Source organism: Haliotis rufescens, unplaced genomic scaffold (assembly GCF_023055435.1).
Source record: "Haliotis rufescens isolate VD_foot unplaced genomic scaffold, xgHalRufe1.0.p SCAF_4, whole genome shotgun sequence".
In the NCBI taxonomy this organism is placed as follows: domain Eukaryota; kingdom Metazoa; phylum Mollusca; class Gastropoda; order Lepetellida; family Haliotidae; genus Haliotis; species Haliotis rufescens.
In genome coordinates, this window is record NW_025964112.1 from 40,179,560 (window position 1) to 40,192,433 (window position 12,874).

The 12,874-nt window shown below is 39.7% G+C and overlaps 1 protein-coding gene across 1 annotated transcript in view; it reads left to right on the forward strand.

The window, feature by feature from the left end:
• Nucleotides 1–4,729: 4,729 nt before the first annotated feature.
• The window catches only part of LOC124118400 (zinc finger protein 1-like), an 88,823-nt gene continuing 80,678 nt past the window's right edge, over nt 4,730–12,874 (forward strand). The window contains exon 1 of the mRNA XM_048381655.1: nt 4,730–5,163. Within this exon, the coding sequence (XP_048237612.1) occupies nt 5,103–5,163 (61 nt within the window). The 5' untranslated portion in view covers nt 4,730–5,102. The remainder of the gene's footprint in view (nt 5,164–12,874) is intronic.

A 12,874-nucleotide genomic window follows, 5' to 3' on the forward strand; every position in this document is an offset into this window, starting at 1 on the left:
GACGGAGGATGATCTGGACAGCTCTGGGACGAATCAGTAGTTATACCAGACCGAGGATGATCTGAACAGCCCTGTGGCGAATCAGTCATTATACCCGACCGAGGATGACTTGAACAGCTCTGTGACGAATCAGTCTTTATACGCGACAGAGGATGATCTGAACAGCCCTGTGACGAATCAATCGTTATACCCGACCGAGGATGATCTGGACAGCTATGGGACGAATCAGTCTTTATACGCGACAGAGGATGATCTGAACATCCGTGACGAATCAGTCTTTATACGCGACAGAGGATGATCTGAACAGCCCTGTGACGAATCAGTCGTTATACCCGACCGAGGATGATCTGAACAGCCCTGTGACGAATCAGTCGGTATACCCGACGGAGGATGATCTGGACAGCTCTGGGACGAATCAGTAGTTATACCAGACCGAGGATGATCTGAACAGCCCTGTGGCGAATCAGTCATTATACCCGACCGAGGATGACTTGAACAGCTCTGGGACGAATCAGTCGTTACACCCGACCGAGGATGATCTGAACAGCCCTGTGACGAATCAGTCGTTATACCCGACCGAGGATGATCTGAACAGCCCTGTGACGAATCAGTCGTTATACCCGACAGAGGATGATCTGGACAGCTCTGGCACGAATCAGTCTTTATACGCGACAGAGGATGATCTGAACAGCCCTGTGACGAATCAGTCTTTATACGCGACAGAGGATGATCTGAACAGCCCTGTGACGAATCAGTCGTTATACCCGACCGAGGATGATCTGAACAGCCCTGTGACGAATCAGTCGGTATACCCGACGGAGGATGATCTGGACAGCTCTGGGACGAATCAGTAGTTATACCAGACCGAGGATGATCTGAACAGCCCTGTGGCGAATCAGTCATTATACCCGACCGAGGATGACCTGAACAGCTCTGGAACGAATCAGTCGTTACACCCGACCGCGGATGATCTGAACAGCCCTGTGACGAATCAGTCTTTATACGCGACAGAGGATGATCTGAACAGCCCTGTGACGAATCAGTCGTTATACCCGACCGAGGATTATCTGGACAGCTCTGGGACGAATCAGTCGTTATACCAGACCGAGGATGATCTGAAGAGTAAAAAAATAACGGTAAAAATTATGAATTGATTGCTGAAAATGGGTGATGACACCAGATGTTCGAGAAAAGGATAGGTATGTCCTGCCATAAGACTTGCATCAAGCAGAAATATAACTGCATAAGGGCACCCAATTTTGTGCATTACTCCATAACATGTATATACACAGTCTAGGTGCTGAAGAAAATTCATATAGACTGTATGACCTTATATAGATACATGAATGTATATAGTGTTATAATACAGGATCTCTCTCTCCCCTCTCTCACTAAATATATACTTTTACCCCCCCCCCCCCCCCCTCTCTCTCTCTCTCTCTCTCTCTCTCTCTATATATATATATATATATATATATATGTGTGTGTGTGAGTGTGTGTGTGTGGTGTGTGTGTAGCATCGCATATATGAATGTAACCTATAGTATCATACGTCAGGGCTATACAGCATAAAGGAGTAGTGTATTGCCTATATATTTATATGTTTCAGTTTTATCTGTACACTAGTGAATTTCACCTCTATATATATATACGTACGTAGTGTCACACTACAGGCGAAACATAATAGATGTATGCATGTGTGTGTATTGTTACAATACATGCAACATGAATTCTAGCTACAGTGTTACACTTTACCTATGAACCATTGTTTCAACCCAGTAGGAAGGAAGCTATCACTTCCAGAACAATAACTATTGAAGCGTTTGTTCTTTTGTGCACATAATCAGAATATCCTGGTCATAACCTGCTGTCTCACGTGGGGTTGGGACGCAAGTCCAGGTGCAGTCTAGCCCTCACGGGGGGACATGTCATGGACTGTCCTGCCAATAGCATAAAAGTGTATAATTTTCCAAATGAGAAATTAGAAGGACTACCGCAACGAAACCCACCTTTCCTCTCTTATAAACTCATTTATGGATACAACCCCTGCGATGAAACACACGTTCGGTTATTATTTAGGAAATTATCATTGGATGATGTCAATTTCATAAATAACCGTGGTCGTCATTAATAGTGCGTGCGTGGTGGAGAGTTGAACGACGTGATCGTGAAGGTAGAGATTCGAATGGCTTGAAAAATAGTCCACTATAACCCTAATCAAATGCATTCATCCTAAAGGTAATTTATGTCGCAGAATTAATTCCATAAAACTGTTTCATCTCTGTTTGAAACAAAATTTGCACAATCCCAGGATAAACGAAAGTGTACATTAATTGCAAGAGTCTGTCTGGATTATCTCACTATACTGTCGTGGAAAAAATGTATTGTTTCATCGGGGACCAATATGTTAAGAGCGTGTAGAAATATATGTTTAGATATAATTGTCAAATGTCCTGTGTGCGTACATATCAGGTCATTAGATGAACCATGGTCAATATTTTATATTTCACGTATGGACAGCTATACCACAGCCATGACGGAATTATGTTCATGTTAATATAAAGGGACATACAAAACTATTCCATTATTAAAATCAAACGACATATCGGTAAACATGCTTTCAAATCAATGTAAAGACACACACACAAAGTCCATTCATATAAATGTAAGGAAACATAAGATGTAAATAAAAATCAAAGGATATTTCTATAATGTTAACACCGATACTGCGTGCATGTATATACTGCGAGTTGTCTACCTTGGTATCTCCAGCCCATACTCAAACAGTTTCAATATTCATTTAGCGTTTCAACGATTTAATAATTCATTACAAATATTTTAATATATTTGTTTCGTTTTAATCGAGATCTTGATTTTTTAATATGTTTTAGCGAGGACATTCACCTGAGCTAGAATTTGAAACAAATTCCACACCGACAGACCTTAATTCTCTTTGACTGCTCCGTCTTTCACGACTACACCCACTGTTCGGGCTTCTCCGTGAATAAACAGACACTTAACACTGGCATCAGTCATGGCAACAACAAATTCTTCTGAATAAAAAGTCCATTATCCCCAGCATTAATTTCACTGTTATGTTCGTGCAATAGAGCACTGCATTTCAAATAGATTAATTCGCCAAACTTCTCCAAAAACTCCCTTCAAGAATCGCAACATGATCACATTCAGTTTTTACACGATTCTTTTGTGCGAGTCCCGTTTCCCGTCCTGGGTAGCCTTCGCCACCCCCGAGACAGAGAAAGGGGGGTGACAGAGCGGCAGATGGCCACACAGGCTCAGCTCCGCACACGGTTCGGGTATTTACCGGGGGTGAGCGGTCGGGGCAGGTTTGAAACTACGACTGTGCACGGTGCACGAACAAACCACACAAATAGCTGGAGCAATTACTTTGATCATGTTTAAAGGGAAGAAAATGGTTGAAACTCAAGCCCCACCTTGCAACACTTCAGGTGAATTTGCCGCCAGATGGGGTGGACAAACTCGCTATTGTATAGAGTCATTGGAGGCTAATAGTCGTATCGGGGTGCTCCGGCGCTGTCAAGATCATCTAGCGCGCCATCTCAGTCATGCCTCGTAATTACATTAGAATTGCAAATGTCCTCAATTCACTTCACATACTGCTACGATATGTTGTTTTTCTTCAATGAAATGTCATATATTTCTATACTTACAAAAACCGCACCAAATGTTAACCATTTTAGTTAAGTTAATTAAGTTACTGGGTTTTTATGCCATGTGGCCATTCTAAATCTCTGATACCTTTATAGAATTTTATTTAATATCCAGGTAACCAAATGAAGATAATTTAATTCAGACCCTCTTTTCATATCTTTTGAACAGTTGCTGTAATTTTTCACCAATTTTCAATCATGTAATTTATAATCTTCGCATGGCTAAGCATGACGGTACAATATAGAAACGATTTTCCCTTGGCGAGTGCAAAGTGTAAAAGTTAATTTCATAAAACCGCAACCGCCCCTACCGTTACAAAGCAAACACAATATTACGGTACTGTCAGACGCAGTAATTACATTTCTTAATAATTCCGTTATTATCCATAATGCACGTATGCGCACATGCAAAAATGTCTAATTCATATCCATGGTGCATCCGAGTGTGACCAAAAACTCAATGTTCCAGTCTGCGCAGGCATGGCTCGTGGTTTTGGCGGGTTTGACAGTCGTGCGCCGCTCGGAGGTACATGTATGCAGGCCAGTTTCACTATGTACAGTGCCGCAAACTCGCGAAGCTCCGATAACAAGTGCAGATTTCTCCGGCCATCTCATATGGACGGATATATAGACTGTAGCTGCCACAATAATCACTCAACGCATTTTGGCACAGGCGATCAAATTACACATCGCCTCGGTGTTTGCCGTGCCTAGCCTCCCTTCCCGACCTGACTCGTTGGCAAATCAGGCCACCTTATCACCAAAGGAGTCATAACGACCTCTCTATCCGCGGTTTTCGAAATAAAAATACAAAATGAAAAGCATTCTTGCTAATTTATGCAACCATGTACCATTCCCGACATAAATTTACCATCTTTGAACCAATGGTCAGAATTACACGACTCCAGGTGGAATTTCTTAGATCAAAGGTAGACCTGTCTTTTGCCATCAAAGATAGTCCCAAAGCGACCCAATGATATATGCGTCAAATTATGATGTCATTGCATTTTGATTTCAAAACGTTTGTAAAATGAATGATTTTTGGTTTGGTATGGTAAAGGTATCACAACAAGGTGTTTAACAAGGACCGAGCGATGGCGGATGCTGACACAAGCGGGAGTGAACAGCCCGGGCACCTGGCCATTCCGTGTGTGTCACTCGAGAAGCGCATCGCCACGCCAAATCGAAAACAAAACCTCTCGAGACCGACTCGGAAACCGACCATGGACTTTTTGTATGATGACACGGTCTGTTATAGTTAATCAGATTAAAGTTTCAGGAAACACGCGGTAAGAAGGAAATTTATATACGTGAAAGTGTCTACTCTGGCGACCGGAAGCTGTCGTTACGAATAACGGTACATGCGCATTTATCAAGGTCCTCCCAGCTCAGTTCGCTTTAAATGAAAACATGGCAGAGGTAGTCACCAGGTGGGGGAGAAGAAAACAGAAGAACCCAAGGCGAAAAAACGGTAGGTGAACATTTTGATAATATGATGGTGCTTGTATAAATATGTGGCAGTGTCTGCGTTAATTTATATCGCGGTTTCAGGGCGGTCTTTGGATAATTTCTTTAACGACTAACACCTTCCCGGCACCTGCGGTCCGTCATTGATCGAAGTGCCAGCCTCTCTTAGAACCAGATCTTCTTAAATTATGAAGAAAATGTAATTAAACAGAGTTTAGTGGGATATTCTTTCGAATTATGACAGATTTTAACACAAAGGACACTGATTATGAATCTAGGTAAGAAAAGGTGTGACGTTCTACATATGGCTTCGTTGGGCGTGTAGACTGTCTCTGATGGCGAATATGGGACCGACATCGGTCGTGGAAGATATGGCGGAGAAACATGGTCATGGTCATAAGACCCACTAGTTATCATTTAGTATTTATTATGTGCAGGTGTAAGGATTTCCAAACTAGCCCTCCAAGACAAATATATTTATGTCCGGGGGCGAGTGACGGATGATGTGGTGTGGCGGTCGGGCGCTGAGCCATTTTCCTGTTGGCGACCTATATCCACATACATTCCGATACCTACGGTGGAGTTTATATTCATAATGAGGACATATTGTGTGGTCTGTTTCCTGGGATGCCAGGCAAAAGAGATGCGTTTGATCTTTGTCTTGTCACTGCCTTGTATTTTTTCAATTTATCCATTCATGTCATTGGACTTGAAGAAAACCATATGCTGGCAAGTGGTTTCAAGTTACCGTCGCCCTGAATTTCTTTGTACCGGTGTAGTTGTTTGTTTACGTGCAAATATTTAAAATTATTTGACAAGTCACCTTTACTGTTTAAATGCTTGTTTATAGTTTATTGTTTACTGTTTATTATGCTACACTGTGCTATAGTATATCTTCACTGGAATGAAAACATGAGACAGTATGGAGGCAAATTGAATTTTGTCTTAGGACGTGGCAGGTGCTCACAGTTTGAACTTGGTGCAACATTGTTGCTCTATTGACATTTTATTTCCAAACATTATTTTGTTAAATGTTTTCTTCTATTTTTCTTGAAATCAAAAAATGAAGTTTGAATGAAAGCATTTTATTAGCATGTCATTTGATTTACATCTGACATTTTAACATTTTCATTCATACCCAATGTTTCCTTTGAAGTCATCTCAACTTCTCTTTTAAAGTAAACTTTGATGGATGATTTGATATCATGATAATTCATCTCAGTATCTCAATTATCACTAATTACCTACTGTAGCAAGCACAGCATATTAAGTCAATTATCTACCTCCATATATTCCACTCCCACCAACAAGGATACAGTTCCCAGTTAACCTAGGCGCGTCACTTATGTCAAGCGGGGGAACACTTCTCTCTGTTAGGTCACCTCAATCTCAGGAGTATGCAAGCGTCCTGTGCTCTCATTGGTTATATTACAAACGTCCTGATCTCTGATTGGACACTTCTTGTTCTGTGAGACAGAGGAGTCACCAAATAGCTGATTTCTGTCAATTTTGCACTGTCTTGGAACTGCACAAAGCTTCTGGACCAGTAGCAATGAAATGGGGCCTAGTGTTTTAGATAAGGGAGTAGAATTGACGGAGATACACAAAGTGGGATAATGAGACTCATTGATCATTCTGGGAGATTACTGGGTTGGAGTTGGGAATGCCTCAGTGTAACAAATATTTGTTGTTCTGTAAGGAATTAGTCATAGGCCTTCACAAAGGTAATCATGCCAAGGGCTTTTGTGTCCCACTGTCCAAAAGAAGAGACAACCCTGTACACAATATTCACATCTTAAAACGAGGACACTCTAAATAACAACATTTGCAAAGATTTTAAAATATCATATCATATTTGACAAAAAATTAAGAAATTTCTATCCATTCTTTTCATTTACAATAAAATATTCTCAACTAAAGTTAATTCTGACAATCAATTAATATGTTAACATGTAGATTTTTAAACACAATTTTAAGAGCTATTTCGTGTCACATGTACGTAAGTCAATGTGTCAAAAACATTAAATCACCGGAAACCTATTCAATGCAAGTATTCAGTTAATAAGAATTTAGATGTTACTTAAAGCTTTGTATTTTAATAACAAATACATTATAAGCCTTGTAAAATCTATTATACAATACTTGCTTCGTATGGCTAACAGATATGAGACAGGAAGTGTCACTAGAAAAAGTGTTTGTAATCTTCTTAGTGTAAACACAGTTGATCTTCTTAATTAAGACATGATTATTGTCCAAACATCCCATCACTTTGCTGGACGGGTGTATTGTCCCCTTAACCTGTCAATTTCACACCTTGTAAACACCTTAATAGGCTTACAGTCAAGCACTGCACACACCTGTATGCGTAAGCTGATTGGCTCAGCTCACCTGGATTACCTGATTTGATTGGCTGTCTGGGGATGGTACTTTCTCCTGATTGGATCTCATGCTTCAGTGGTTGTATTGTTATATATTACCTATCTGCTGTCAACATAATGAGTATTGCAGTATTTAATTGTAAAGGGTTCTGATTGCTATCTTTGTTTTATTGTCACTCATTCTCAGGCAAGGAAAGACACCATGGGCAATGAATCAGGTATGTGATTGATGATTTTAGTGGTGTTTTTTGTATTACTGTTATTAATACTAATAGATGGCATATTAAAAGGTGAGATTGATTATACAGAATGGTGTCTACATATACCTCATTTTAAGGCCATGGTCACATGAAATTAATTTCATTTCCTTGTCAGAACATTTTGGTTAGACGTATGAAACCACTAATTCATAATTCGTTCCTGGAAAAAATAATTTTCAGAGCATCTGTCTAATTTTTGATAATTCTTTCAAATGAATTTTTAACAGTAGCTAATACTCTAATATAAGATGCAATGAAATTTACAGTGTTATCCCCAAGTTATTTTGAAGAAAAAGGTTCGGCAGATATTTTTTAGGAAAATCAAAGACGAGATCTTTGTTTGGTGTTTCTTCCTGGCGAAGAAAAACCGACAATAACAATGTTGGTCCACTGAGCAATGCCATCTCAATATTCAATTACATTTAGTCAAAATATTGGTGGTTGTATCTCAGAGATGGCCTGATACCAGTCATGATGCTTGGCCTTATTGATTCCCTGGCAAAAACACTTGCCTGACATTGTGCTTTGTTGTAATTTAAAATAACATGGGAAACACTTCAGATATTTGGACACTTGCCAACATGCATATTTATTCACTCTGATAGTGCATAATAATGGCGCTGTAGGTAGGAGATGGAATGGATTATTCCAAGTTGGTATGGCTGACATTAACATGAAATAGTTGCCAGTGATCAGGCTATTCCTTGCTTGGTATTTATTGATTGAGAGTAAACATGTCACATTGGAAGTAGTTGTGTGGATGCTTGTATCTAAATACCTTCGGAATACACTCTTCATTGGGTGCATAGATGACGCCATTGACAAAGTGTTACTGGAGCATGCTTAATGAAAACAAGCTTTTTCTTTTTATTATTATTATTTATCGATACTTCCCAGGGTTTTAAATGGGTGGCCCATAGTCTGACTGATGAAAACCTGATGGACAAGTTGTTATTTCCCTAATGCTAGTTACATTGTATTAACTGGTACTGAAAACAAGATTTTTTATTTTTTATTATTTATACATATTTTACAGGGTTCTTAATGGATGGCCACTAGTCTGAGCCTTGTGAAAATGATGAAGGACTAGTCTCCAAAAAGCTAGTTATATTACATTAATGTTACAAAAGCTAGTTATATTAAATTAATGTTACAAAAGCTAGTTTTATTACATTATCTTGTCCAGCTTCGGATTGCTTGGATGTGCAACAATGGTGATGATAATTCCTGTTTTGGGTTTAGTTTTTGTGCAACTGTTTCCAACATTGTTTTATCACAAAAGTCTCTAAGGAGAGAAAGAATGTCATGTAGGAGTATGTCAACTTGAAGATTAACTAGACACTATAGACTATCAAGGAGAAATGACACAAACAAAGCTTCACTATTAAGAGCATGTGTTTCAGAACACTTAATTTCCTTGTGTTTGTTTAATCATAGATAAATGTGAAGGGACTTTTGTTAAATACTCATAAATATTAAAGCCAAAATTTAGTCACAATAATTTGCAAGGATTAGTCTTGATGCTCATTTGTGGAGTTTGATGGTGGAAATTATTAATTCATGAAGGTGGGACAGACCAGCCTGCTCCTCAATGGCGGTAATCACACCTTCGTGGTAAAACCATGGAAGCAAATATTAATTATTGAATTCAGAAAGAATTTACATCACTCCTCCCTCTTCCATCCCGAGCACACATTTGAAACAATTACCTTGGAATCAAAATAACTGGCTTTGGTATGAGGGATATGGGTGGTGAGCTGACAGTATTGCTATGATTGTTGGCGGAATTGCAGTGTTATAATTATAACTATTGAGACCCTTATCGCAGGTGGCATTAGACTCTCTACCAGACATGCCCTGAACAAAGCATGAAAAGCTTCATTGGTCGTCTTTGATCGGTCAGAATGCGAGGATTATTTCATCCTGAATGTGCTTTTCCTTCTCTGGTAATTCCAAAGTTAAATACTTTGTTCCCAGATTCAGAAGTTAAAGATTACAATACATGTATTGTTAATTCGGCTATTGTACAGAGGAAGACAGCGAGGCTCTTGTTGGAGCCGACTCGTCTTTGTTGGATCTCATCTTGGCTATGAAAAGATGAACTCCTGGTTGGAGATGAATACCCAGTTTTAATATGCTATCCCATACACTGATTTCGACTGTTGTACTGTTAGCTTGACCCTTGACCCTGCCCGTATAACCAACACTTAACAGTTAAAGCTAAAGCAGTAATCACAGGTCTGGTTGCTGCTGCTGCTGCCTTCAACAGGGATGTAGATTGTTTGTTGCTCTGTTCTTGTCAGCTCTTGTTTACGCTCAACAAGGATGTTATGTGTTGTGAGGATATTTATTTTTGTTGTGATCTGATCGTACTGAACAAAATTGTGTTATATATATTTATTTAATCATACATAATATTTTTTAACCTGTATGTCTTCATATTGTCCATTATTATTTAGTTTTTATACACTTGATCATGAAATATGATGTTGAGGTATGGTGTACATTTAGAACAGGTTTTATTAGTAAAATGTTGAAATTGTCTTGGAACACAACACTTATAAAATCTTTAAGATTATGCCTGATTATGAATGGTGAATCAAAATAAGGAATTATGCAAGACATAAATAATCTTTGGACATTTCCAGGATTTCATTTGATAGGATAATCTTTTTTACCATAACCAAATAAATAACACAATTTTTTACAATTTGGAAGACAATTTGTCAATGTCATTACTTAATGTGGACAAATTTGAAACCCTATGTTAATTTTTTTTTCTTTTTTCTACAAAGAAAAGAGAAATTAATGATATTTTCTTACATATCAAGTCAATTAAGTTATGCTCTCCAAAAAATGTGGATGACTCGTTTGATATTGCAAGCATTAACCCATCAAGGCTTGCGGTACATGATATCAATCCAGTGTCATAGAGTATCATATTTACTGTCTGGTAAAAGTCGTGATGATCAACTTGAGGCGATACCTTTCTTTCGCCATCCAATAATACTATCAATAACAAGAAATTGAAACAGCAATAATTACGTTGTCTTTCCTCGACTAGCCCGCATCTCCACATTGCCCCAGCCTTACTCAGATGATCCTGCTAGGTAATGAAAAACGAGGAATTGTCACCTTAAATGACGGACCACACGCCGGTGACAAAAGCCTCGTGGGTGAAGGAACAAAGAGGTGTTCTTTCTTGCTCAGCTCATCCTCCTGCCTCTGACAGCCCTTTGTGGAGCGATGAACACTTATGCAATAAATCTGGATGTTGATTAGCTTGGGCCTGTAGCTCTGTTACTTGAAGGGGGTGAGGGGCGGGCCCAATCAAGCGAGGTGCTCGCGACATCAATGCAATGTCCTCTTCTTTACAATAGACGGCAAACAGTATTCAGCAACTCTAACGGCAATACTAGAATGGGAAACCCAAGACACGCGCCTGGCACACGTTTGAGATGAATCTGAAGGTGCACCGACTCTAGCCTTACCTGACGGCCCACTATTACCCCAATTTTGTTGATGTCGTCCAAATTCGTGGGCCTCCATGGGGTGTCGGTAGGGGACGAGGCTATCATTTCTATTGCCGAACACGCTCGCTGGGTCCTTTCATTTTCTTCCCCTAACAGTTCAAACTGTCATTACAAAGTATTACTGTGTTAAACTGCTTTACCTGTGTCGCGAGCATGTTTGACACAGCTAACAATGACCTATGGGATCCTGTTTCACAGAGAAAACACTGGCTTCTGTTCATTCATGGTACATCTGCCAGGCCTCCTTCAATACGGTCGTTGGCCTAAACTTGGTGGAGGCTGAAGTTCAGGTGAGGAGACAACAAAAACACCTCGAGGTGTGAAATCACTGTCGCTGTTTTGCACTTTTTGAAACATAATCTGAAAGCCCCTCTAGGTTGATCGTGGCAGTAGGGGGGCAATCCATTCTTGTACAGCTGTTGAGGGGATGCTGTCAAGGCATGAAGTCTTTATTTGTTGTAAGTGCTCAGCTTTAGGCAAATACTGTTAAATATTTGTGTGCATTTAGAGGTATTGTTCCCTTATTCTGTAGGAAAGGGAAAGTTAAGTGATCAAACAGTTTGATAAAATAACTGCTCTTGGGTGCCACTTTGAAAGGAAACTGCCGTATATTATATTTAAGGTGACACAATGTGTTCTGTGTTGTAGTGCTAATGGGATGATTGTGGATTTAGTTGGTCCTTAAATTCAAATTAAATAGCCAAAAATCCCAAAGGCCCCCGACCCATTAAATTCTTACAATGTATATGCATATAGGTAATCAGTCAGGTGTATCATGAAATAAAAGGCATTTCCCAATCACGTTGAGTATCAAAGTCTAGGGCCCCGTTCCACAAAGCGATCGCAGCTCTAAGGTAACACAGACTTACGACTGTCGTAGCGTTACGATTGCTTTGTAGAAAGAGCCCAGGACACATACCATGATAAGTAGATAAAACCAGTGAAACATTTAAATGAAACTTTCTATCCAAATTTGGAAATTGAGTTTTGAGTAAATTATAATAATTATAGGAAGTGTATCATGAGGTGTGATCTCTTGTAATTTTATGATCCGATAATGACCTAGTACGTGGCTTGTTGGAGACACCTTAGAATTTAATTCCTGGTTGTCATGTGTGATGTGTACAGCCCGACTGTAAATATGAAGCACAAATGTCGAGGGGAGGATTTAGGTAGAATATTGGGAGATTTTAATAAGACCATAGCTTTAAGCATCAGGACTGGGCCAACTGATGGGCGAGATCATTAGAGAGAGAGATAGCTAGCGGCCCTTCACTGTCCCTTTGTGAGGGCGTGTGTGTTGGGAAAAGGATCACCTGAACGTACCTAAGGGCAAAAGCTGGTTTCTCCTCAGTTTGGAAGAAAAAGATTTGTCACCTACAAAACAATGGCAGAGGATCACGGCTTTGCTTGTCGTGTTGATTGAAAATTGATCTCCAGTTACTGTTGAGGTGCTTTGGTTTAGAGGCTTCTGATCATCTCTGAGAGTCGATGTGGGAGGGTGCCAACACCATGCAGATGGCGCTGATGGCCTTGGAAGGGTA